The sequence below is a fragment of the Epinephelus fuscoguttatus genome, linkage group LG16 (assembly GCF_011397635.1).
Source record: "Epinephelus fuscoguttatus linkage group LG16, E.fuscoguttatus.final_Chr_v1".
Taxonomy (NCBI): Eukaryota; Metazoa; Chordata; class Actinopteri; order Perciformes; family Serranidae; genus Epinephelus; species Epinephelus fuscoguttatus.
The window spans coordinates 33,361,658-33,386,621 of record NC_064767.1 but is presented as its reverse complement, the minus strand read 5'-3'; the positions used below and the strand labels follow the sequence as shown (position 1 = coordinate 33,386,621).

General features: G+C 41.3%; 1 protein-coding gene across 2 annotated transcripts in view; it reads right to left on the bottom strand.

The window, feature by feature from the left end:
- Positions 1-626: 626 nt before the first annotated feature.
- The window catches only part of sertad2b (SERTA domain containing 2b), a 49,225-nt gene continuing 24,887 nt past the window's right edge, over positions 627-24,964 (bottom strand). Inside the window, exons 1-2 of one of the 2 annotated variants that reach the window (XM_049600529.1) lie at positions 17,336-17,469; positions 627-6,548 (exon numbers count right to left, since the gene is read on the bottom strand). In XM_049600529.1, the coding sequence (XP_049456486.1) occupies positions 5,270-6,544 (1,275 nt within the window). In that variant the 5' untranslated portion in view covers positions 6,545-6,548; positions 17,336-17,469 and the 3' untranslated portion in view covers positions 627-5,269. Of the gene's footprint in view, positions 6,549-17,335; positions 17,470-24,964 lie in introns of those variants that run through there. The other variant, XM_049600530.1, reaches the window with a different exon arrangement.

Sequence of the window (24,964 nt, the reverse complement as noted above, 5' to 3'; positions counted from 1 at the left end):
AAAATTCAACACCTTCAGTCTTGGGTCTTAATGAATAGATTATAGCCTTTTAAAAACCACTACATAATACACAGTATCAGCTGTATGGTTATTATTTTGTTATCCTTATGATAAAATTCTCAATGCAGTCCATGTTTGGTGTTTCTGAAGCTTTCAGCCACATCACATGACCTTCCTTGGCAGGCATACAACTACCTTATCATGAACAAAACTCCATACACAATTTTTTCCAAACTGCTGTTTCCATAGACAAGAATGAGCTGTCTCACTCAAGACATAACTTAATTATCCACCATTTTTTTCACACATTCACTGTGACAGAGTATCAAGTCCGTGGTTGTGTTCCCCCTTTCCTGTTACCACTGTAGCTTAAACAGTGCACCATGTTTGAGGTTGAAGAAAAGCTTGAATACACCCACCCATCATGTCACATGATAGCAGGTTGAAAACAGTAAGTGTACCTTGAGTTAGAAATAGTTTTTTGAACAAAGCATTTCAGCACTATTCTTTAAAGGCATACACTGGTCAAATGTCTACTAATTATATAAATATGAAAGGCAATGTGTTAATGTGTATGCATACAGGAAAAAAACAAGTTAAGAAAGTACAAAGAGACATAACACATCTGCTCTTTTTATAGTTTATTGTATATATATATTTATATATATATATAAAACTACAAAAGTAAGACTGTTTCAAATTCATAGACAGCTGTCCATTTATCTCATATACTATATATATACGTATATGTATATATATATACACATACATACATATATACGTACATATATATATTTATTATCTACAGTCCACATTTGGATCCCAATACAGTGATCAGCTGATAGTTTCTCTCTCTGTGTGTTTGTGTTCTATTGCATAGAAAAAGGCACAGCTCTGAGGTCTGTGTAAAATACAGCCTTCGTAGAGGAAATCAGCCTCAACTGCGGTCAGTCTTTCTCGGCGACTGGAACCGCCGCATGCTCGGACAGCGCTAAAACAGATTCGGTAACAAACACTGATCAAAAAAGTCTCAGGAGCTCGAATGTTGTTCATACTATGTACATTACTTTTGGCATTGAAGCGTCTATGACAGGCTTTGGAGTCTTGACATCTGAAGGTTGGAGACAGGTTTTGAGTATTGCTGCATGAACTGTTTGCCTTCAACTGGAAAATGATGAACAAAAAGAGTACAAAAGATGTAAAAAGTTGTGGCCGCCACCCCACAAAAAAAAAAAAAAAATCAATAACAAAGCAACAAACAAACATAAACAAGATAATAGAACTACCTATGTATATAAAAAATGGCTTCCACCCATAATTCCACGCTCAGATACATTCCTATCTGAAGTACATTCCTACCACACATTCTGTACACACATTTACAATCCAAATGTTCACTTCACATCAAAAATAAATATATTTACACAGAAAAGAAAAACAATATGAATAAATAACTTCATTGACAAAAAAAAAAAAAACAAGCACTCCAAAATTCAAACATAGTGAAAGAAACAAGACACAGTCGTCTACAAACAGTATTAGTTGGTGCTGCTATCTGCTCAGCTCACACTCTGCTTTGAATTCAGTTCAAATGCAGCTCATTTACATACTAGCTGAGGTCAAATGCATGCTGGGAAGCTAATGATCTTCCATTGGAACAAGTTTTAACACCACCCCAACCTCACTGCTATACGCTAACACAGTAAGATGAGTCAGACTGTATAACACATTCTGTCCCATTAACAACTACTGTGTCCCACCAGCTGGGACCTCTGCTAGAAATACCATTAACATACCATTTTACACCACAGCAAGGCTGTGTTGGCAGACACAGAAGTGTTTAGGGCATCCTGTGTTATTTGTTACTTGACTACTTTTGAAGGAAAAATCCACCCTATTGGTGTTGTGCGTCGTCTGGTGTCTTTTTTTTTATATTGCTGTGAAAAGCTGGACAAATGTAGATGATATGTATTCAATAAGATACAATGCACAGCAGCTACAACGGCGTTTAGTGGCAGAAAAAATTTGACCTAAAATGTCAACACTGAAGCTGCACTCATCAATACATTTTATATTATCGCTGCATTTCTTAGTTCTAAGGGGCATTTTAGCTTCTTTGAGCTGCTTGTTTTGGTTTTCTAGCCCACAACTCTGCTTTCATTTGTAGCTAACTAGTCTTTTTTCATGAAAAATCTGACTCACTGTGCACTATCTGGCAAGCAACAAATTGCAGAATAGAGTGGAGCATATTAGCAGCTAAAGAGGCAAATACTGTATGTCCCTCCCTCAGCAGTTGCTGGAGAGCAGAACAGTCCAAAAGACAGTGAATATAGGACTTGACTATTTATCAGGTGGCCAGAGACACAGCTCCAAATTAATGCTAATGTACAAAAATCTTCAGCTGTCATATTTGCCAAAACAACTTAACAGGATAATATGTCATATGTTATGTTTTGAGTTCATTCTGTTGCCCACAAGTGGCAAAAAATGATGACTGCAGCTTTAAATATCAAACTGAGAGCTTTTGAAAAGCCACCATTTTGGTCTGATATTTAACAATTACACAGAGTAAGGGAGGCAGAATCCAATTTCACTAAAAGTAGCCTCAAGACAATTATGACACTTCACACAGTGAGTCCTGAAATGCTCCAAACATTAACGACGGGCGATGTGTAAAAGTATCCCAGGGTGGATTTTTCCTTTAATGATTGAGCCTATTAGTTAAAATCTCATTGCATTGTCAAGAGGCAAGGTGAGTGAGTCTGACTCTGGCTGACTCACTGCTTATGTCTTTCTGAATATTGCAGCAAAAAAGGCATTTTACAACTTTTTGTTTTGTTGTATCAACTCTTAAATACACACCATGTATCTGCACCTTGAAAACTATGCTATCCTGTGGTTCTAGTTTGACTTCTACATAAAAGGTCTGTGGTTTGCTTATGCCTGTGTCTACTACTGGCCCTATCTACCTATCGAATTACAACTATCCTGTTGCCAACATGTTGGTCTAATTCAGAATGGGCTGCGTGCAAATTATGGCTAAATATCTGACACTGCTGTACACAATAAAATAATCCTTGTAAAAGCTTGTTGTGTGGCTGAGAAGGTAGATATAGGTGAGTGTGACACAGCTGCTTTCACCCTCTACTTAAGATTGCTCATACATAAAATTTGTATTCCTCATAGTTATAAACACCATAGTTATAAACCAAATCTGTGAAGTGGGGACAACTGGGAGTTGAATTTCAACTATTAGATTATCAAACATAACATGAAACTTTACAAAACATAATGGGGAAATTTGGGTAAAGAGGAATATTTTTAACTGTGGTCACAACATTTGACTGATTAACTGAGTACTTCCATTCTATTTAAAACTGTGTGTGTGGTCTGCTGGGGGAAAAAACATGTAGACCTTAGGAATCCTCAAGTGACCCACATCTTAGATGCTGTACTGAGCCATCACATTTTGTCTGTTTGTGCCAAAAGTCATGCATAATGGCCTGTGCGGGGGGTGGTAGTGTTTTGAAATAGCACTTTTGCATTGTTGCAGTTTCAGGTTATCATCGTGGTTTGGGTTTCCTACTTCAGTGGAAATCCACATACAAATGATTCATGAGCCAGATTCAGCCCTCCTTCTATCCATCGCATGTGTTTAAACTTTCATGAGCTTTGGGGTCAACATCAAAACTGTACAGCACAATGCACAGAAGTGAGTAGAACCCTGAGATTTGGCATATAGGGCCTCTATTCTACACACAAGTAAACATACTCTGCAAATATGGTGTGTGTGTGTGTGTGTGTGTGTGTGTGTGTGTGTGTAATACTGTGTGCTGTGCTGTAATTTGTCTGTCACTCATGTTGCTAATTCTGTAGGAGCCAAACCTAAATAAGGCATTTCTACTAAAATATTCAATTTCCTTTGTGTGATTCTGAGAAAATCTATGGAGTCACGTTCGTACCACAATGCCTTCCCCTGCAATCTGTGATAGCTGTTTTCTCTTGTGTCCAATACAAACAAATTTACTATGTATTTAAAGCCTCAAGTCTCTGCTAAGGTTGGACTCTTCAGATCATCTACATCCGACTGAGACGAAAGAGTTGGTGGTGGCGCAGCTGCCGCTTCCAATGTAAACACATCAAGCTTTCCTGTGTGTGTAGCTCATTTGAATTCTGCTGTGACTGAAGCATGATAACTCGTCCATAGTTTGAGCTCATGTAAAATAGCATCCAGCACAGTTATACGTGACTGCCAATAAGGAAGGGGACGACAGAAAAATAAGTCCTGAACTGAATTCATAGACATGATGTGTACAAGAACAGACATCTCCTTCTACGGAAAGAGCTTAACAAAGAACCAGGCGATGTGTTTTAGAGCTATTCCCAAAGCGTAATTATATAGCCAAGCTAATATATGATGTAGCACACTGGTAAAGCAATGTATTTCTCGTAAAACCTTTTTATGCTAGCTTTACAAATAAAACATAGCATCTGTAATAAGATAAAGATTAAATAATTATTTGATCATGAGAATTACGTTACTTAATAATAGTTTTAAAACAATACAATAAATTAAAAAACATTGAGGAGTGACCTCTCTAGGCTGTTAAAGTGAAAAGAACTAGAAAATAAAAAGACAAATACTGTAAAAACAGGAATTGAAGAAGTGGTCATTTTGAAAGGCACTCGTCTGCTAAAAGCCATGAATTCAGTGTGATTTGTGTGTGTGTGTCATTTCTGTGTGTATTCACTCGTGTATTACTATACCTGTGAGGAGTAAATGTCCTCACAAGGATAGAATGATTGCAAAAATCCTCCAGAACGAGGACAATTTGACGGTCCTCATTTTTTTCTATTTACAGTTACATTTTAGGGTTAAGGCTTAGGTTCAGGTTGAAGATTAAAACTAGGATTAGGTTTAAATTAGGATTAGGGAATGAATGGAGTCAATGGCGGTCCTCACAAGTATAGAAATACAAACATATGTGTGTCTTTGTTTCCCGGATACTTCATTTCCATATTTGGAAAGGCGAGCACAGTGCATGCACAGTGTTGTGTAGTAGTAGTTGTCATAGTAGTACTAATTGACATCACTATCGATGTTTACAATTACCGACTTTTGAAGAGAGTTTTTTAAAAAACAAAACAAAAAAAACCCAACAACATAAAAACAACAACCAGGAAACCCCTCTATCGATCCCATATGTTCATTCCAGTCTGTTCTCTGTATTCAACTGTCTGTGTGTTTCGAGGTGGTGGTGTCTTCGAGTCACGAACCCACCAACACCTCCATAATGTGGTCCAGTTCTGTCAGATCAATTTTGAAAGGCTGATTGGCTGAAACCTGGGGGGCGGGGCCACTGTACGGCGACGCCAACGATTTGAGGAGGTCATCTGCCGTCACCACCGGCGACAGTTTGGTGAGGCCACCGCCTGCTGTCACGCCCACAGCCCCCGCTGTCGTACAGGGGTCAAAGTCATACATGGACGTGTCGATGTCGGCGAACAGGACATCGTCCAGCGCCAAGTCTGAGAGAAACCCCGAGGGTGAGGAAGAGGAAGAAGAGGAGGAAATGTCTACTAGGCCACCAGGGGGCAGTGTGGGCAGAGTATCCATTGGCCGGAGCTCGGCACAGCGGGCTTCCACTGGCAAGACGCCAGCTGCCTCTGGTTTAGCACCCATGGTCCTGCAGTCTCTGGGTGGGCCCGTGGGTGCTGGGGAGAGGGGTGCTAAGTGGGAGGGCTGGGTGAGTGGCGTGGGAGCCGGGGAGGTAGTCACGGTCGTAGTATTAGCTGCTGCTGTCCTTGTTATGGCTGTGGGAGGACCCAACTCCATGTCACTCAGAGCGGAGGGGAAACCGTCATTGGACGAGGCAGGCACAGGGACCCTGGGGGACGCCTGGCTCAGAAGTGCCGAAGGTAACGGAGGAGGCTGCGCCAGGGGAGGTGACAGAGGAGGAGTGGGTGGCGATGGAGCACAAAAGGCTGAATCTCCACCATCCTCCTCCAGTAAAGAGGCTGGAGTGAGGCAGGTTTCCAGAGGGGTGGGGCAGACCTCCACACGGTTGAGGCAGGCCTGGGATGCCTGGCAGTTGGGAGGCACCATTGGGTGGGGTGAAGGCGGCGGAACGATCACTGGCATCAACAGCGCAGAAGGCTGGGATACCTGTGCCGTCGTTGACAAAACACCAAAGGAGGGTGGCGCCTCACGGAACCCCTCATCCATAGGGTCGTCAGGTGGCGGTGAGGGCGGCAAGAGCAGCGGCCGCAGTGAGCCTTCCTGCTTGAGCTCATCCTGGATGCGTCGCAGCATGTTGTTGATGAGGACGCGGCGCTCCAGGCTGGGCTCGCCGAGTGGCCGTTGGCTGTACAGCTTCATCAGGGAGATGTTGAAGATGGTCTGCCGCTGCAGGGTGTATGACACCTTGGACAGACCCTCGGGACCGAGGCCTAGTACCCCTCCCACCACCGACGCCTCCAGCGTTTTGCCTTCCAGCCCCTCTTCATCCTCGTCCAGCTTCCGCTTCGCACCTTTACCGAACATATATCTGGAAAACAGAAAACCAGAGACAAGGGAAAGGAGTTAATTTGCTGCTCGACTTAGAAGTCAGTAACTTAACAATGCAACAAGCATGTCGTATAGGGTTGCAACTGATTATTCTTATATGATTATTTTCTCAATTAATACAATTTTCAGATATAAGTAAAAAATGCCCTACAAAATTTCCCAGAGCTGAGCAAATATTTTCATTTCTGCATGAAAATGACTAAAACTAATAGATAATCAGTTATTACCATTCAGTTCCTTGTTCATCAACCAATTACTTATTCAACTCATCATTAAAGTTGTAACGTCTAAAATGCACTCCCTCTATGTATATGAAAAATGGTAAAGGGCTGTGATAACCCAATTTTTTATACACTAATAAACTTATCACCGTAAATAACTAACTATGTTGTAAATACAGGATTTCTCCACCAGTGGACTTTTGAATGTCTTTCCAATTCAGAGCACTTCCTGGACCAAGTACTGTTCTCCACTGCTGGTTTGTTATTGAAGTATTTGTAAATTGGTGAAAATTTACATACTCTCTTGTTCCCTGCCTGGAATACACCTCAAACATTTCTGATATTCCAATAATTTCCCACATTGCCAGTGGACATTTTTGCACGTTGATGCAAATCTAATAGCACCACTAGATCTCAGCATTAGATTACCATTGTCATAGATCTCACCTGACTGAAACACTGATATATTCTCCAGTAAGTTTGGAGACTGAAACTCAGCAGCTTAACCGTGGTGATTCAAAAAGCTGCTTAAATGCAACAAGCTTACTGCAACAGGGGATTTAAAAAAAAAAAAAACATACAGTGAAACCAAGAGCAGCTGCAAAGAGAGCCTCACCACTGCATACTGTAGCCCTGCACACTCACACACACAGACACACACAGAGACACACACACACACACACATGCACATACTGGTTATGTAACAGCAGCGTTCCCTGCTGTACCACAGGATCATAGGCCAGATTTTAAGTCCAGCCCCCCTCCACTCTCCCTCCTCTTGCCATATTAGAATAGCACATTGAGTTACTTATACCACTTTCACACAGCATGTGCGTTCGACCCACCAGAAACGTACAGCGGGAGAGACAAGAGAGAGCCACTGTGCATTTCTTACTTATACATATTCCAATAGCTTAATAGATCTCTCTAATAAAACTATCTGATCGTGTCATTATTGGTGCTACAGAAAAAGCAAAAAAGGCAGCAGACAGAAAGACAGGAAAATGGAAAAGAAAGAAAGAAAGAAAGAAAGAAAGAAAGCAGGAATCGCTGCAGTGTGTTTGACTCTAATCCAGGCTGACAGGCTCATGCAGCCAGTTGCTGTCTACACACACATACATACACACTGCGCATGCGTCTCCTCTCTCTGTCTCTCTCTCTCTCTCTCTCTCTCTCTCTCACACACACACACACACATACACACACACACAACCACACACACAGGAAGTGTGAGCTGCAGGCCCAGTCACCACGACTGGTTGGTTGCCATGACAAACAGAGTCAGCTGGGAATTCACCCAGAGAGATGACAAAGAATGGGATGGGGGAGACAAGGAGGAGAGGGGAGGAGGGAGGGGGAGTGCTGGGGGGCAGGAAGGAAGAGGAGGAAGACGAAGAGGAGGTGGAGGAAGTAGAGGACTAGGTGAGAGATTGGTCTGGAAGAGGTGGGAGGGGAATTAATAACTTTCTCTACTCAATCTATTATAACTACTGCTGAGGTGCCTTTGAGCTACAAACTCTTCATTACTTTACACTTTGCTACTGGCTCTTAAATAATGCAGATCTATTGGTTTATTTTAATTAAAAAAAACAAAACATTGACCATTTGATTTCTCAGCATTGGACACAACAAAAGTACCTTAACATCTGTGCTAGCAAGTTATCTGTGATGGCTTTGTCACTGAGTTTGTCATATTCCATGGAAATGGTGACACACCACATGTTGACCTGGGTCAGGCCGTTGAGTGATGTGACTACTGCTATTTACAAAATGGAAGTTAAACTGAATTGTTTGAAAAGGTAAATTTGTTCACTAATAAAGTGCTCGTAGGTGTATTTTTTTTTCCGAACCAGGCCAACTGTTTCCCCCTGCTTCCAGTCCTGATGCTAAGCTAAGCTAACCATCTCCTAGCCTTAGATCCCTATCTGACACACAGATATGACACTGGTATTGATCTTAACATCAAACTCTCAGCAATATTGCAAACAAGCATATTCCCCCAAATCCATTTGGTCTTAATTAGCAATGTTGGAGCTGCTTAACCTTCAACACTGTTAGACAGATACTAAAACTTAGTAGTTTGCATTACTGAGACAGCCACCCTGGCTCAACAGACAAAGAGTGCTGTCTACAAAACGCAAACTCAATTAGGTACTCATGTGCATGAACATTTAATGCTACAAATATCTTGGCAAAAGCTGTCTTTGTATTTGAGATGATAACTCAGCCAGGACAAGGACTCCATGTTAGTTTACTGCAGATACATCAATATTGGTATATCGGCTGATAAGAAAAATGAGTAAGAAATTTCAGGAATGGTAAATGGACTGCACCAGTATAGTGGTTTTCTAGTCATAGTGACCAGTCAAAGGGCTTAACAACATAAGCGCCATTCACCTCATTCCCACACACATTCATACACTGGTGGCGGAGGCTACCACCAGATTAACATTCATTCGCATTCATACACACTGACAAGATTTATCAAATGTAAGGTAATACAGGTGACGTTAAAGATACCATTAGAGCTGCAACAATTATCCTATAATTGATTAGTTGTCAAAAATTACTTTAAATCACCAACAAATTTGATAATCGATTAATCGGTTTAAGTAATTTTGCAAGAAGGAAAAAAAAAAGAAAGAAAATCTCTGATTCCAGCTTCTTAAATGGAAATATTTTATGTTTTCTGTACTCTACTACAGCAAACTGAATATCTTTGGGGTGTGGACATTTGAGGACTTCATCATGGGCTTTGGGGAACACTGATCAATATTTTTTATTTTACAATTTTCTGACTTTTCCTTGACTTAAATTGAAAAAAATAATAGACAAATTAATCAATAGTGAAAAAATGTGTTCGTTGCAGCCCTAGATACCACCATCTGGTGGACAATATATAACATGTAATTAATTTGCAGTGACAGGTATAAGTTTTTCTGACATGTCTCCATTCCTTTACACATTGCCAGTAATGGCCTTCAGGGCATACTGATTCAGTAACGAGCCCCCCGAAGCAGAGAAACAAAACAGAGTGTATGACCTAATGAAAACTGGGCTTATGGAAAACATCCTGTTCCTCACATATGTGCTTAGATCAAACCTAAAATTATACAAACAATTCTTTTTTAAGCACTGGTTCAAGATGCTGGGTGCTTTTGCCAGATTTGAAGTTTGGAGCAACAAGTTTGGGCTGGACATACATGAAAAAATGATGTGTAGGATATGAGTGTCTGAATGACCTATCCTGACGCTATCTTACAATAATTAGTAATTCATCTTCTCATCTTTTTTATAACCATAGAAGAGAGGTCACCACTGACCACGCTGTTTGATTCACAAGTGACGAGAAACACTGCAGCAATACATGTCAGCAACATGGATGAGAAATGCATTTTCGGGATATATGAACATTTGGGTGCCAACAAGAACTAGTAGCTCAGTCTGCAGGGATCTGGTTTGGGAATCAGAGGGTGGCTGGCTCAAGACCTGCATGGACCACAGTACAGAGTGTGGACTGGTAGCTGGAGCAAAGCACAGATCCCTGAACTGCTTGGAGCCCTATGGCAACCCCTCCACTTGGACATCTCTCAACTAATGCATGTTTACAGCGCATGTGTTTTTCAGGCATGTGTGTGTAATATATAAAAACAACAGAGTGTAATAAAGTACTTCTTGTTTGTGACTTTTAGCCATCCACTGCTTGAGTTTCTGCATTCACTGCAGCTGCTGGCGGAGCTTCGAGGAAAATGGCGAATCAGAGAGTGTCAGAGAGACACAGAAACAGAGAGAGTCAAAGAGAGAGCAACAGAGTTAGTTTCAAAGCAGTTTGCGGGTGTGTGATTGAGAGCTGAAGCAGCTGCGCATGTCTGACTCACTGACTCATGGCAGGGTGTTTAGACACACACACACAAAACGGTGCAGGGCTGACATACCAGAGGTGCCCCACCCCTTACATTCCACTTCATTATCCTCCTCTTCCCCTTCCTTCTCTTCCACCTCTTCTCTTCTTCACTCACTCTTTTACCTCTTTTCCATCTATCTTTTTCCTCCCCCCTCCGCTCTTTACCTCACACCCTCCCCCCTTCTTCCACAGACTGACAAAGTTCACAGGCCCAGAACCATCCTACACCCTATGAGCCATGACGAGATATGAAGAAAAACAGATCATAAATGAGTGGAGCAGATAAAGCACAGCAGTGGAGGAGTGCTGCGCTCCAAAGTGAAGTCACAGTCTTTATTCAAGGTCACTGTGACTTGACGTGCCACTGTTAACTGTCTCGCAAAGAACTGTCTTAAAACTACATTTTCCAAAAGGTTTTCCACGAGGTAAATATAGCTCAGAGTCTCTTGAGAGCTTCGAAGCAAAGCAACCAGCTCTGACTAGAAATCATCCAACCAACAGTTTTGGAGGTCAGTACTATTACTGATATTTTTGGACTGAAAATCACAATAGAGCTTTTTCTTTTTTTAAATTCATTACTCTTACATTTTACTGAAAGTTGCAAGATATGATGGGCGTATTAGTAGTAACAGTATTTGTTAATGTGCCTATGTGCTTCTGTTAAACTGAATCAAAATGTATTAGAATAACTTCAGTGCTTGAGATTGAGTGCTAACAGTGTGATCAATTTCAAAATAATACCTATCACTGGATGTGGTTTTACTTCAATAAAACTCCAATATCTACCTATTATTTTATCAATAAGACATCTTATGAAATGTCCTCCACTTGCAGAGTTTCCTCCCTTTTCCTTACCCTATAAACAACCTTCAAAAATGTGCAACAGATACCAAACAAATCTAAATCAATACATAAATGCCTGTTTCCAGCAGAGCGATCTGATCTATGAAAAGAACTTCAGGTAAGAACATTTCTCAAAATAAACACTTCCCTGATTTTCCCTACAGCCCCACAGTATCACCAAATATCCTGATACAAAACCGAGAACCAACACAGACTGGACTGAACAACTTCCATAAAATAACAATTTCGTCTGAAATGTCTACCCAACCAGGCCCACACAGCATGCCCTATTTATAAGAGCTGATGATGACTAACTATAACTGATAAGGACACATTACAATCAGACAGTATCAAAATCTGAAATTTCATCTCAAACAGAAAGGCTTACTTGTGGCTATGTGTTTTTACATATGATTACATGAAAAGCTGATGATGCCTTCAGGGAAGCGGGCCTTGGTGGTAAAATAAAAAGCAAAGAAAATAAGCCTATTAAGAACGGGCAATGAGTTTTAATATACATGAATGAATGCAAAGTATAAATCTAATCACAAAACGATGGTGCAAAACAGAAAAACACGAGTGTTTAATATATTTAGAGGGAAGGTCAGGTGTGTGAGAGTGTGTGTTAGCCTGCCAACTGTGCCTGCAAACACACATCAGACATGTGGGCCGAGCATATTACTCCAGGAGCTGGCTGTGGTGAGTTTGTGTGTGTTGTGCGGTAGTGCAGTGCTTGTGGATGGACTCTGCAGTGATATTATGATCCTGTAACCGGATACGCTGGTTTCCATGCCTGAGCTGCACATCCACCCCTCCCCCTCACCTCCACATCGGGCTATTTCAGGTTCTCTGGATGCACAAAGTATGGACACACACTGCACACTGCACTGCTGCAGGTGGATGAATGTAGCACCGTGCTATATGCTCAGTATGACATGTATTAATCTCAGCGCTCGCATGTGCATGAAGGCATACAGTAGCACACTTGCAGCTTGCAGTCATGACTGTGCTTCCACTGTTCCTCCCCGCTGTAATGCATCCAGCTTTGCACGAGGACGACACTATGCAACTCACTTGTGTGTGTGTGTGTGTGTGAGACACACACACACACACACACACACACACACACACACACACACACAATGGAGAACTAGTAAACACATTCCAGACAAAACCCAGAGGAAGAGATAGTGCGTTGTAGTGCTCGCCTGACCAGACCCACTACGCTCAATAGCAGCTACGTTTCCACACACAACTTAAGATACAGTTACACCATGACGATAGATACAACTACTACTCTTTCTACCACTGCTGTCACTACTACAGTTCTGTCAACTAATATATTTATTCTGGTTCCATGACATTTTTGAGCTCTTGTATAAATGCAGTCAAAGTGCTACAATCAAACTTGGTCATCAAGACTCACTAAAAATTGTCGACTTGCTCTTCTGCATGGGTCTGCAGTAAAACAGGAAAATACCCTCAACCAGGAAAATACATAAGACACATTTGTCTATTCAACTATCTGTGGCACTCAAGTGACACTATTAAAGTGTTGAAGTGTTCATCATTAATCAAATAGGGATGCGCCGATTTTTAAGACAAAAATGGATATCAACCGATATTTGCCCAGTTCACTGCCACCAGACTGTCAGTAGATAAGATGACATTCGCTGATGGCAGTGGCCAATGTTTATCTGTTGAGTCATATCAATTTTGCACAGGCTAAAAATCAGGGCCTGAGACTAACGGCTCCTCTATTCAGTAAAAATTAATATTAGGCAAAGGTAAGTTATTATGATGAGTTCAAAGGTAATCTTGTAATCTTTAGTTTGGGGTGAGAAACTCGAATGAATACAGCTGTTTGAGAAATTTGTTCATGTTTTGACAGCAATATAAAATAGATATTAGAGAGGGAATTGTGATACACTATATAGAGTAAAAATCCTTTTAGGCAATTTTTTTTGTTTTTAGAAATTATTTGAATTTGTGCTCAGTCAATATAAGTGTAGTGACTGAATAACAGTTATGTTATTTTTCTAGAATGGGCTTTCATATTTCTCAAGGGGGAATAAATCAACAAAACAGAGCAAACAACAATAACAACAGGAAAACATCTGTACTGGCATCAGCTAAATTTTTATTTTAAACATTAGTACCCACCCAGAATTACACCACCAGGACATCCCTATTACAAATCATCAAGGTTCACTTTATATGTGCTTTAGATGGTGAAATGTTGATAGAAGGTTTGGTGCTGGTGAGTAAAGATCATTGAAAATTAAAGGTCATTTCACCTGTTTTTTTAATCTCAAATGGCTGCAAGTGCAATTTTGCAGCCAGTTTTGAATATTACAATATTATCATGAATATCAGTTATAAGCGTTAGCTGCAGCGAGTTGTCAAATACCCTTCAAGTGAGCTGAAACCCCCTTTACTTAACACCAAACAATATAACCAATCTCAAAAACTCTTATTTTGATATTGCTGAAAAATACTCCCAAGTGTTTCTATGGAACAACAACAAGGGAGGACAGATGGTAGAGGGGAGCAAGAACCAAAATAAATAAGCCAATCATGCGGCTGGAAACAATGTCCGTGCCGTGCTTGTGTGTGCCACAAACACGTGTGTGTGTGTGTGTGTGTGTGTGTGTGTGTGTGTGTGTGTGTGTGAGTGTTTGCCCTCATAGTGATCATAAACGCTCACATGACAGAGGTCAGCTGGGTATCAGACAGGGAATTCACTATGATCTCTTACGTAATGACAGACCTGGTTACAAAACACTACAGCTCCTACTGCGCAACATGCAGCATCCCATTAATAAAGACACACTAGTGTGAGTGCCAGCATGGCAAGCTCAGGGTGGACTGAACCATCAAAAAGAACATGAGATGGAGTTGGTGTTTGTATTTGCATCTGAAGGAGTTTGATCAATTTAGTTTGCAGATGTTGCTTTTGATTATTTTTTGTAAGCAATGAATTCATTGCAATTCTTTTTTGAGAGCAATCCTTCTGTTGTCTGAGTGAATGGCTTTCTGGGTGTGATTTACAGCACTTTAAGTGTATATTAGGGTGCCACTCACACACAGCAAGCGTCACTGACTTGAAAATCCTTACTTCCTGACTCATACTGAAACTAAACTGCCAGTTCACTGGGTGCATAGCTACTGTGAAGGTTGTGGTTTCTGTTATTTAGTCTTCTCTCATTGACAGAACTGGGCTGGACAAAAAAAAATTATTAACACCTCTCAGTGTAAAGCCATGCAACACTCACACCACCACAAAGCAAAGCAACCACAGTGACCATAAATTATAGAATTATTAAGGTAGGATTTATAACAGGGCTGTTATTTAGCAAGGTGTACCTAATAAACTGGTTACTGAGTATATATGTTCAACCTAGAACCCAACTTCTGCACAGCCTGTATATCAAACACAATGAGTCAGTCATAACTGCGAGACCTGACAGGTGCCTGTGCCTTAATGCCTCATTCTTTGAGACTAAAGGTACTCTGTTAGTTAAAGGGACAATCCACTATTTTTCAAAAAGTTAACAATATGTGTCACTTAATGAACTGCGCAGTAACTCATGATGACACATACATACACAATAAGTGTGTGCGTGTGCTTCTCAGATTTCTGGTCATTAGTGTATTCCAACACAAACTCACTCCCTCACACACACACACACACACACACACACACACACACACACTTTAGTCTATAAATAAAAGGCAGAAGAAGAGAGCAGATTTAGGTCAGCAGACGTGTCTACATCCCGTTGAGCGCTCCACTCTTTCCACCAAGCCTCTTCGGGGGGGAAAACACAGCTTGACACTTCCAGTGACGAAGCCTCGGAAGCCACAGAAATCCACAGTGTCAATATGTCCAGTCACTGGGTGTATGGTAGTATCCGTCTTATTACTGCAGCATCTGCCTTATTACTGCAGCATGCACTGTATCACATCAGTATCAGCCTTATTACCACAGTGCCCACCTTGTTACAGCAGCACCAGCTCCAGTGCTGCAAGTGTCATCATTTTTACTGCAGGCAGCACGCTTACTACTTAAGCATAATCCTTGTGAATGCAGTACAAGCCTTATTACTGCACTTGAAGCTTTGCTGCTGCACCGTGAGCCTTATTACTATTAGTAGTTAGAGAGATTCAACTACCAAAGGTATGCAATATGGAATACATGCATCCCTCGCAGGGTAGCCGAAGCAACAGAACTTGTATATTGTTGTGGGAAAAAAGCCCAAGAAATTGACAATAAAAGCCTGCAGCTGTCACCTCAGATATATTTCCATATCAAGGTCTTCTGAAAATGCCTGTGAAGATATGTGTAAAAGATGATTTTGTGTTAGTGCCTCCAAATCCCCAAATTTCCTCCCAATGCATTGATGTGTTGAGTTTGAAATAACAGCAGCGACCTGGGTGGAGATATATGGGATTTAGAGGGACTACGTGGTGCTATAAACAAAAACAGGGAGTGGTTCCTGAAACTAAAGGCCCGCTATTTTTCCTAATTTTGTTTCAGGAACTTCAGTAGTGAAGTGTATAGTGGACGCTGGTCAGAATTTAGCTACTGTTTTGGTCACTTACAGGGGATTGCTCCAGTAAATAAAACAGAAAATTAGCGTGTTTTTTTTTTTTTTTTTTTTTTAATGTACTCTAGACCCTACCTGGAGTCTGGGGACTTCCTAAGGGGAACCACACTCAGCAAAAACTAGGCTTCCCTCTCCCCACTGTGGTTATCTGCACATCTACAGCATAGGCAGTTGTATAACTCTGCATCACATCTGGCTGCTCCTCAGATGGGGTTCAGCTCTGATCAAGCAGGGCTCTGTGGTCTGACGTGAGTCTATGATGTGGGTCCAGATAAAGCAAGAACCTCTGAGGTGACCCATACGTGCAGCTCGTGGGCCGGAGAGCAGGAGCAACAGAGTGAAGAACAGGCAGTGTCAATATAAGAGCACACTGCTGTGTTGTGGTGCATGTTATGAAACAGAGGCCTGTCCACTCACCACAACAGCAGCTACACTGACTGAGACAGTCCCAAACACTTGAGACCAAATCACTTCCACATCCACAGCAGAAAAACATTTCACTACTTCACAGCAGGTTTACAGGTGTACATGAACATGCTTCACACAAGCTGTCAATAAGGACTAGATGTGACATAGGTGTGCTCAAATGGCTACTGCCTGAAAACAAAGTCCACCTTTTCTGCTTACTATAGTTGGCAGCACATGTTGAAATATATAGATCTCTGTTTGGCCCCTAATACATTTTCAATATATGACGTTTAAATGTCAGAGTGTCCATGTAAATGTAGGTCATTCTGTGTAGTTTGCCAATTACTTACAATGTACTAAAAACATAGAATAACTTAAGTGAAATTTTTCGTTATAGGTCATAGCAGTATGTGCCAAAAGGTGAGTGCACTGGGGGGAAACACTCGGTGTATTTCGGGTAAAAAAGTTTATCTGAGAGACTTTTGTCCGTAATGACAAAGTGGAGAGTGGCGGCCGCTGCCTCGGCTCTGTACGCTGGAGTGAGTTTTCGGCAGACAGACACAGAGGCTCGGTGGAAGTAAAGCGGGGACACGTACTGCCACATATTATCCATTTCACACGAAAACTTTCTTTCTCCAACGAGACCCCACAACCCCACGGCACTACTGAAACACATTCACCGCGTCTATTATTCATAAGAAATACGTTACGCTGCCCTGCCATAATGTATCTCCTCGGCGTGTTTTACTCCGCTCTTTGAAAGATAGAAACAGTGTCTTACCACATCCAGGTCCGCCGGAGTTTGAAAGAGAAACATGGAGGGTATTTAAACAGTCCTGTCGGCTACAGAAGAACAAGCCGTCCTCGCTCCCGGAGACTCTGTCACACAATGGCGCTGATAGGAGGAGAAAACTGCCTCCGCGCACGGGAACGCTGCTGCCTTCACGAGCCGTCGGACACTCTGCACGTGCGCCTAGCTCTCGCAAGCGGTGTCATGTGATGCACAAAACTTGACAAGATATTATGGAGATAAATTAGTGTCATTATTATTTGTGTGAGGAGAACGACAATCCCAATGTTAATGTCTAATGCGTAAATATAACACAACTTCCAGAAACACAAAAAAACATATGTAAACTCACAAAAATGATTTGCAAATAATGGAGCAGATCTGCAAATTCACAAACCATTTCAAATAAAAAAAGACTCAGTGTGTCTAAAATGCAAATGTGCATGTGTAGAATTGAGATTCACAAATACAACTGATTTTAAAAATGTCTGTTTTAAAGTTATTCATGTTTGGAAGTTAAACACAAATGTTTTTCCTTCATTTGTAAATGATTTAAATATATTCACAAATAGTTTTTAAATTTGTGTAGTTTGTGTATTTGCAGATCTGTTTTATATTTGCGAAACAGTTTTGTGCGCCTACAATTGTTTTTTGTATCTCCGGAAGGTTTTTTTCTTTTTTAACAGATTACATATTAACACACAGGGAAAGACGGTGTTCAATCATTCGCTGGTTATATATATATATTAAATGTTTCAACATTTGCTTGACCCAATCGTTACTACTGTGTAACGTGTCAGGCTAACGTTTGCTAAATGTTGCACATAAATGAAGAATCCGGGAATGTCCAAATGCATAAGAGCTATGGAGCTACCAAGATGTGGCATTTACAGAACAGACAGCCAAATGTTACAAGAGCAAGAGGTTCAGTGGCTGCATTTCACTACTATGCAATTGTTAATCAAAAATAAATACATTACTTCCCAGTCTGTGATGGACTTAAATCATTTGTGCAGAGGACTCCTTAAAAGTTGATCCTCTCCCTGAAAGTCAACTTAATTCAGATCACTACGGACAAAATCTGCTTAAATCATTTCGTCCAGAATACAGACACACTTGTTTTTTCTGCAGTTACTTTGATTAAAACATAATCTTCACTCCCTCGATCATTCTTAACGTAACAAACACAACAACGGCGTAACTAGTCATGATAGGATCCATTTTGCTGCGGCCAGTAACTTTACGAGGAGCACCTGAAGGCAGCAGGAGAAGCTGAATCCGAGCAGCTGCCCCGAGAAGTGGCGTCGTCAACTTTGCTCCGCCCACACACACACACACACACACACACACACACACACACACACGCTGTAGGGCCTGTGTTCTGTAATACTATATCTCTTTGGCTCTCCCTCTCAGTATAAAACATATTGAAACTGTAAAGTGGGAGCAGTTTTCACGTTTAGAGCTGTAACTGCTGTAAAAACACCTAATTCAGACACATGTCCGACATGCACTTTTATTATAGGCTTCAGCTTTTACAATTAAAATATCTTATCAGATATTTTAATTGTAGTCTCTGCTGGTGGTTTGCACTGTGACGTATAGTGTACTGAGAACTTGAGATCATTATTTCATCTTTTACTGACCGAGAATGGTGAGTGTCACAGAAATGAGCAATGGACTTGAGGTGCTGTTTGGCCGGTTAGTGATGCCCATCCTGCCCAGCAGCAGATGGCAGGAAGATGTCCGGTAAACTCAAACAAAACCCAGCAGAGTAAACTCCAAACAGACAAAAACACCAGCGGAGCAGGGCAGAAAACGGGCATCTCGGACCGTTTGTCCCTGATGCCCCCTGCTGCACACTCACCCAGTTGTGCACTGATACACCCACAACCACAATACAAGTCTCGCTATTTTCCAGACAGACTGCCTGTTTTGAGGACAGGCTTTGATCAACCTGCTGTCACAAGTATTTCCATCTACTGGAGTCCAGTGTTTACAGGACTGAATTGTTGGCATGAAATCATTCAGTTTCTCTGACTGTCAGAGAGGAAAACAGCACTTAGGCATTCATGGTGCACTTCAACTTTCCACTGTAAAGGCCTCGTAATGCCAGAAAGTGGCACAACTAAATTTATCCATGCAATATTTGTTTCTAGAACATTGGCGAAGCTATGCTACTGCTAGAAGCTAAGCTAACTCTAATGAGTCACAACAGCTTCCCATGCTTCTGTCTTTTTTCCGTGTCCTCTGTCGTTTACTCCACTCTGTCATTTTGTCTCAGGATTTTACACCATTTACTTCAGTAAAAAAGTTTTCCTGATCGAGGAAAAAGCTCTCCAAGCTAACAAGCTTGCTAACCATGAACTTGTTTGCTGATGGGACAATAACTCCACATAGTTTAAAAATTCAAAAGTTGTTTTTGTTTGAACTGTCCTCTTTAGTGGAGTACGTTATTTAATGAGAGAAGAGGTTTAAAGAAAAGTTGATGGTTCAAAACAGCTAATAAGCCATTTAGACCTCGTTCAGACTGCCAGCCCAATAATTCTTGAATTTTTTGCATATCGGATCCAAACCACATTTGGAGGTGGTTTGAAATGCGATTCCAATCTAATTTCTACAGATGTGTCTCAGTCCAGATGCTCTGGCTGCTCAAATAAGTTGTTTAAGTGCGCTCTGCATCACTTGTCACTGGTCCTAGATAGTGCTGGGAGCTCGGTACTCACTACCTTAAAGGTCTCGACCAAAATAGCCCAATACCAAGTAATATCAAAACTTCTCAAGTGTTACATGCATGTATCCTTTTGTACCCAGATCTAGAAAAGAAGACTATTTATATGGTTTTGCTTGCAGCCAATCACTGCAACCATTCTTTGATTTAATGCTATATGTTACTGGCCCTCTACTGCAGCAGCTTCAACCCATCTAGTCTACGGTGAGTTAAAGTCGAGTACAGTGTATTTGATGGAGCTGACAGTTGTGCCGAAATGTACCACACGCCTGCAGTGTCTGGTATCATTTACGCAATTGAATGCTTCCATTCACATGATGGTTACCGAATGAAGTAGAAAAAAGACGTATCAAATGACATACTCTAATGGTATTGGTATCACCTTAATCTTACTGGTATTGGTACTGGTATTTTTTAAACGTTACCCAGCCCTAGTCCTAGATGGCCATAAAGCCTGTCAAATGTCCCCGGGCGCTTTTTAAAATTGGCAAGGCAGTTATCATCATCAAAGGTCCCAAGGACAATATGTTCCTAACAGTCAGTAACGGATGGGAATGCACCTCTTGCTGCACAGTGAAGCCCGTCATGACTGCAGCATGGAACAATGTATAGCCTACCAGCCACCTCCATCGCTGACTTTATCTGGTGCTCCAAAGAAACTCTGCACCGTTTTGTTTGGAGGGTGAAATGCTGGAACTCCATCATAGTGTGGCTACATAATTACTGAAGCCTAGGTCATTACCACAGCAACTTATGCAGCTAGGTAGGTGATATATGGACACAGAAATCTGATCTGATCACTTGCAAAAAACAGTGTGGGCACTGTGTCTTGAGGATCCGTTTTGCCTGCAGTCTGAACGCATCCTTTGACTCTTTGGCCCTATGTTCTCTCAGAGATCAGCACTATCAACACGGCTTGCTATTGGTCAGCGGTGCAGATTTGCAGGTCAAAGGTCACCAAAGTTCAACCCAATACGAAATATGTATGCAGATTTATTGTACCTTTGCAACTGGATCCATTACTCACAGCGATTCCATTGGAATGAACTGATTTCACCTGAAATTTCGCCATTTAAAATACTGGTATTACCAGCCAAGTTATCATTGGCTAAGGACTGAAAGACACAAAAACTCATTGGATAATATGACATGTATGATTTCTTTTCTTTTTTTTTTTTTAAAGGCAAATCTGACTCAGCTCCATCAGAGCAGACAGCAAGATTTGTGGAAACTGCTGGTCAAACAATAAAAGACGGGAATATTCTGTTATTCTTGGAAATAGGGATTCTCAATATATCCGAATGATGCATAAAGCCTGAATGAAACCTCAGCTGGAGTACAGCTAACAGGCGGGTTAGCCTGGGTAGCTCTGTGCGTGCATGCATACGCAGCTTCTGTGGTGAATGGAGATCTGATTTTAGTCCTGTGTTCATCTCTCTGGACTCCGAGTTGACTCATGAATGCTGAGCAGCGAGGAGGGATGGCTCTAAATAAAGATTTCAGGTCAAAAACAGGAAATGGCTCAGTGAGCAGGGAGGGCAGGGCCATAGCAACACCAACTGGAGAGCTGCACCCACAACATCCCTCCCTCCCTCTCTCTCCATCTATCTTTATTTATTTCTCCCTCGCTCTTCTTTTATTTCCCTCTGTGTGCAAAATCTGCTTGTTCCTTGTGTTTCTGGCCTTTTCTGTTGTTGCTTTAGTCTTGTTTGCCATTCTCTGCTTCTCTTTGCCTCTATGTTTCTGTATTTGTATCTTTCATTCTGTACATTTACTTCATTTTTTCTGAGGTTTTCAATTCAGTGACTACTAGAAAGAGAATTGCAAAAGCACAATGCAAACCAGCGTTAACCAATCAACAGTTTATGCATTCAAATAATAAAAAGAAAGGCTAAATTGCTGTTTCCAAACATGTACTATTAAAATTAACACAACCATCAGAACCTACGACAGTAAAACAGAGAATATGTTCTGCTACAAAACCAGCAAATACTCGATTCTATTGTTACTATGTGCCTGCGTTTCTCTGTGCATGTATCAGGTTGCATGTGTGTGTCACTATCAGTGTGAACTTCAGTGTGAGCCTGACTCATGGTGAGTTCATTGCACCCACTCATCACTCCGGCCCAGTACGTGAGGCTACATGTTGCTTCCATCCATCACCGTGTTGCACCTTTGGGTGGTAACGCGCAGCATTACGACCATCGCCAGAATTAGTTTGCTGACCGTCATGTTCCGTTTATACTCATTGTGATAACACACATACGTTTTTATATCATCAGGGTCTATATATTCACACAGACACTCCAGCAGAAAAATGCCAAGCTGACACACACACAGCCGGAATGATTGATTCATAGGCATGTGCCCGTGTATTACTCATCACCTTTGTTTATGTGAACAGTGTATTGATTATGTCCTCTATTGCGTGTTTGTCTTAGTAATAAAGTATCCACTACACACTACCAGCAGTATCTTATTGATTCTGTGACTTAATAGGACTTAACAGATGCAATAACACAAAACTGCTGCAGTGTTACTATTACATTTTATTAGACACTTACTATGAACACTTCTACTACTTCAACTACTGCAAACATTACTAATTTTATTACACCTACGTCTACAGCTATTACTAATACTGTGTCTACTATGACTGCCATTTTTCTAAACACAGTCACCACCAGTTTCTCACAACACAGGTTTGAAGTCGCATCCTCATACAACAAACATACATAATTCACAACATTACACTATTTCACAGTACAGATGGTAATCAAAGTAATTTATTTACAATCCCAAAAACCCTAACCAGGAGAACTACATACCCAACCCTAACCTTTGTGTAACCTCCATCCTAAAAACTAAGTAAGGACCAGCTTTAACATCCTTACTTTGCACAAATATCCAGCACTTAAAGGTTCTGTATGCAACATTCACAGCATTAATATAGCAGCAAAAACCTATTTGCTGTGTAAAGAAACAGTGGAGTAATGGCATTCTAGGTGGAAAAGCAAGTGAGGTGAAGCTACCTCAGTGTGTTGTCATCTGAGCTTCTCTGTGGTTTGTTGTGGGAAACCGGTCCGGTTGTGTGTGTACTTGTTAGTGCATGTGTGTATCACTCTGGCTAGCTCATTACCGCCACTTTGCATTGCGCTCATATCGCGGTTACCGCTGATCAAGATGGTGTCCCAATGGAAGTGTAGCTCCCACTGTCCAGTTTCTTCCTGGTTAACACCATCTCTCACATCACAGCTCTGTCAGCACTGTGACCTTTGTTTAGCTCTGTTTATGGAGTTAGCACTGTTAGCTGCTACCAGCAGGGGTTTGAAGTAGCATCTACATAAACAGACATACTTTACAATAATACATTATCATATAGCAAAGACCATTATTAAAGTCATTTATTTGCTATTTCACAACTTTAAGCATGAGGGCTACACACTTAACCCTAACCTTAGTGTGACATTCTTCCTAATGTCTTCCAGAGACGAGGTAAGGACCAGCCAAAATTACCTTACTTTGCAGGAATAACCAGTACTTAAACTTGTCCTCTAAACAGACCAAATGCAAATGCTGTGATAATTTTTCAAATTTACTAGACTGTGAAAACAGATGTATAATGCAATGCTTCCCAATCTGGGGGTCGGCATCAAGATGATCAAGTTGGAAGATAATTAAAATAATAGTAAATAAGAAATATTACATATTTTTTAATGCTAAAGAAATTAGGTTTATTTCAAACTTTTCTCTAACTTTATTGTGCTATACAGTTTAACTGTACAGGCCCCCAGACACTGTTCAAGTGAATCAGTCTGTGCAGTGAACATTACTTTTTCTGTAAGACATTTTGAGGGCTTTTTATTGCCTTTATGATAGAGCAGCTAGAAAGTGACAGAGAGGGATGACATGCAGCAAAGTGCCTTAGGTTGAATTCAAATCCAAGCCACAGCAAAGGACTGAGTGCATACAGGGCTCACACTTAACCAGGTGAGTTTGAGGTCACCGCTGAACATTACTTTTTAGTTGAAACTGTTGCTACCCATAGATATATGCAACTTGTGTTCAGCTTCGCTTTAAAGTGCCACATTCCAAATAGGTTGGGAACCACTTTCAAGATGTGTCCTGGAGGAGCTTGGGCCAATCTGACAAAAAAAAAACTCTGATGATGTCATCAGGGTTGTCTTGATTCAGGCTTGGGGACCACATATTAATAAAGCCTGTGCTGCAAAACTGGGCACATGGAATTTAAAACACATGGGCCTTTACGTAGTGGTGTAGTGGTAGTTGATGAGGTGGGTGTACGTCTAGGTAGATGGGTTGGTTACCAAGGAGGAAGTGGGTATACTCTTACATATATTCCAGTGGCTTTTTGGCTGACAGGTGGGTATACTGTAAACATTTAGAAAAAGAGATAGGTTGCCCCATATGCCTGTGCACACCCTCCATTGCACCACTGCCTTTACCAGGCATTAGGATCTAAGGAAAAGATGCAGCATTACAGGCATTGTAGAATCCAGGGTTATGGGATTTTGTTTTGTCTTGACACATACTAGAGACTAAAGCCCCTTTTACACTGCCAGACTTTCAACGAATGTTCAGCCGTTTTGCTGGCAAGCTGCGAGCGTTTAGACACACAGAGCCGGATTGGCGAGCAGATCCGAGGTGCCCAATTTTTCTGCCTCGTAGGGTAGTCATATTGGCGGAACCCTTTCAGTTTAAAAAGACAGAGGCGGCCTTCTGCAATGGGAGGGGCTGTTGAAGACTTGTGGGAGGAGCTGTCGATGACACCGCACATGCGACCCACTGGTGGTGGATAAACAGGAAACAGCTTATAGCAGGAATTAGTGAGCAGATGGTAGCAAGAGGGAAACGCAAACCTGACAGAC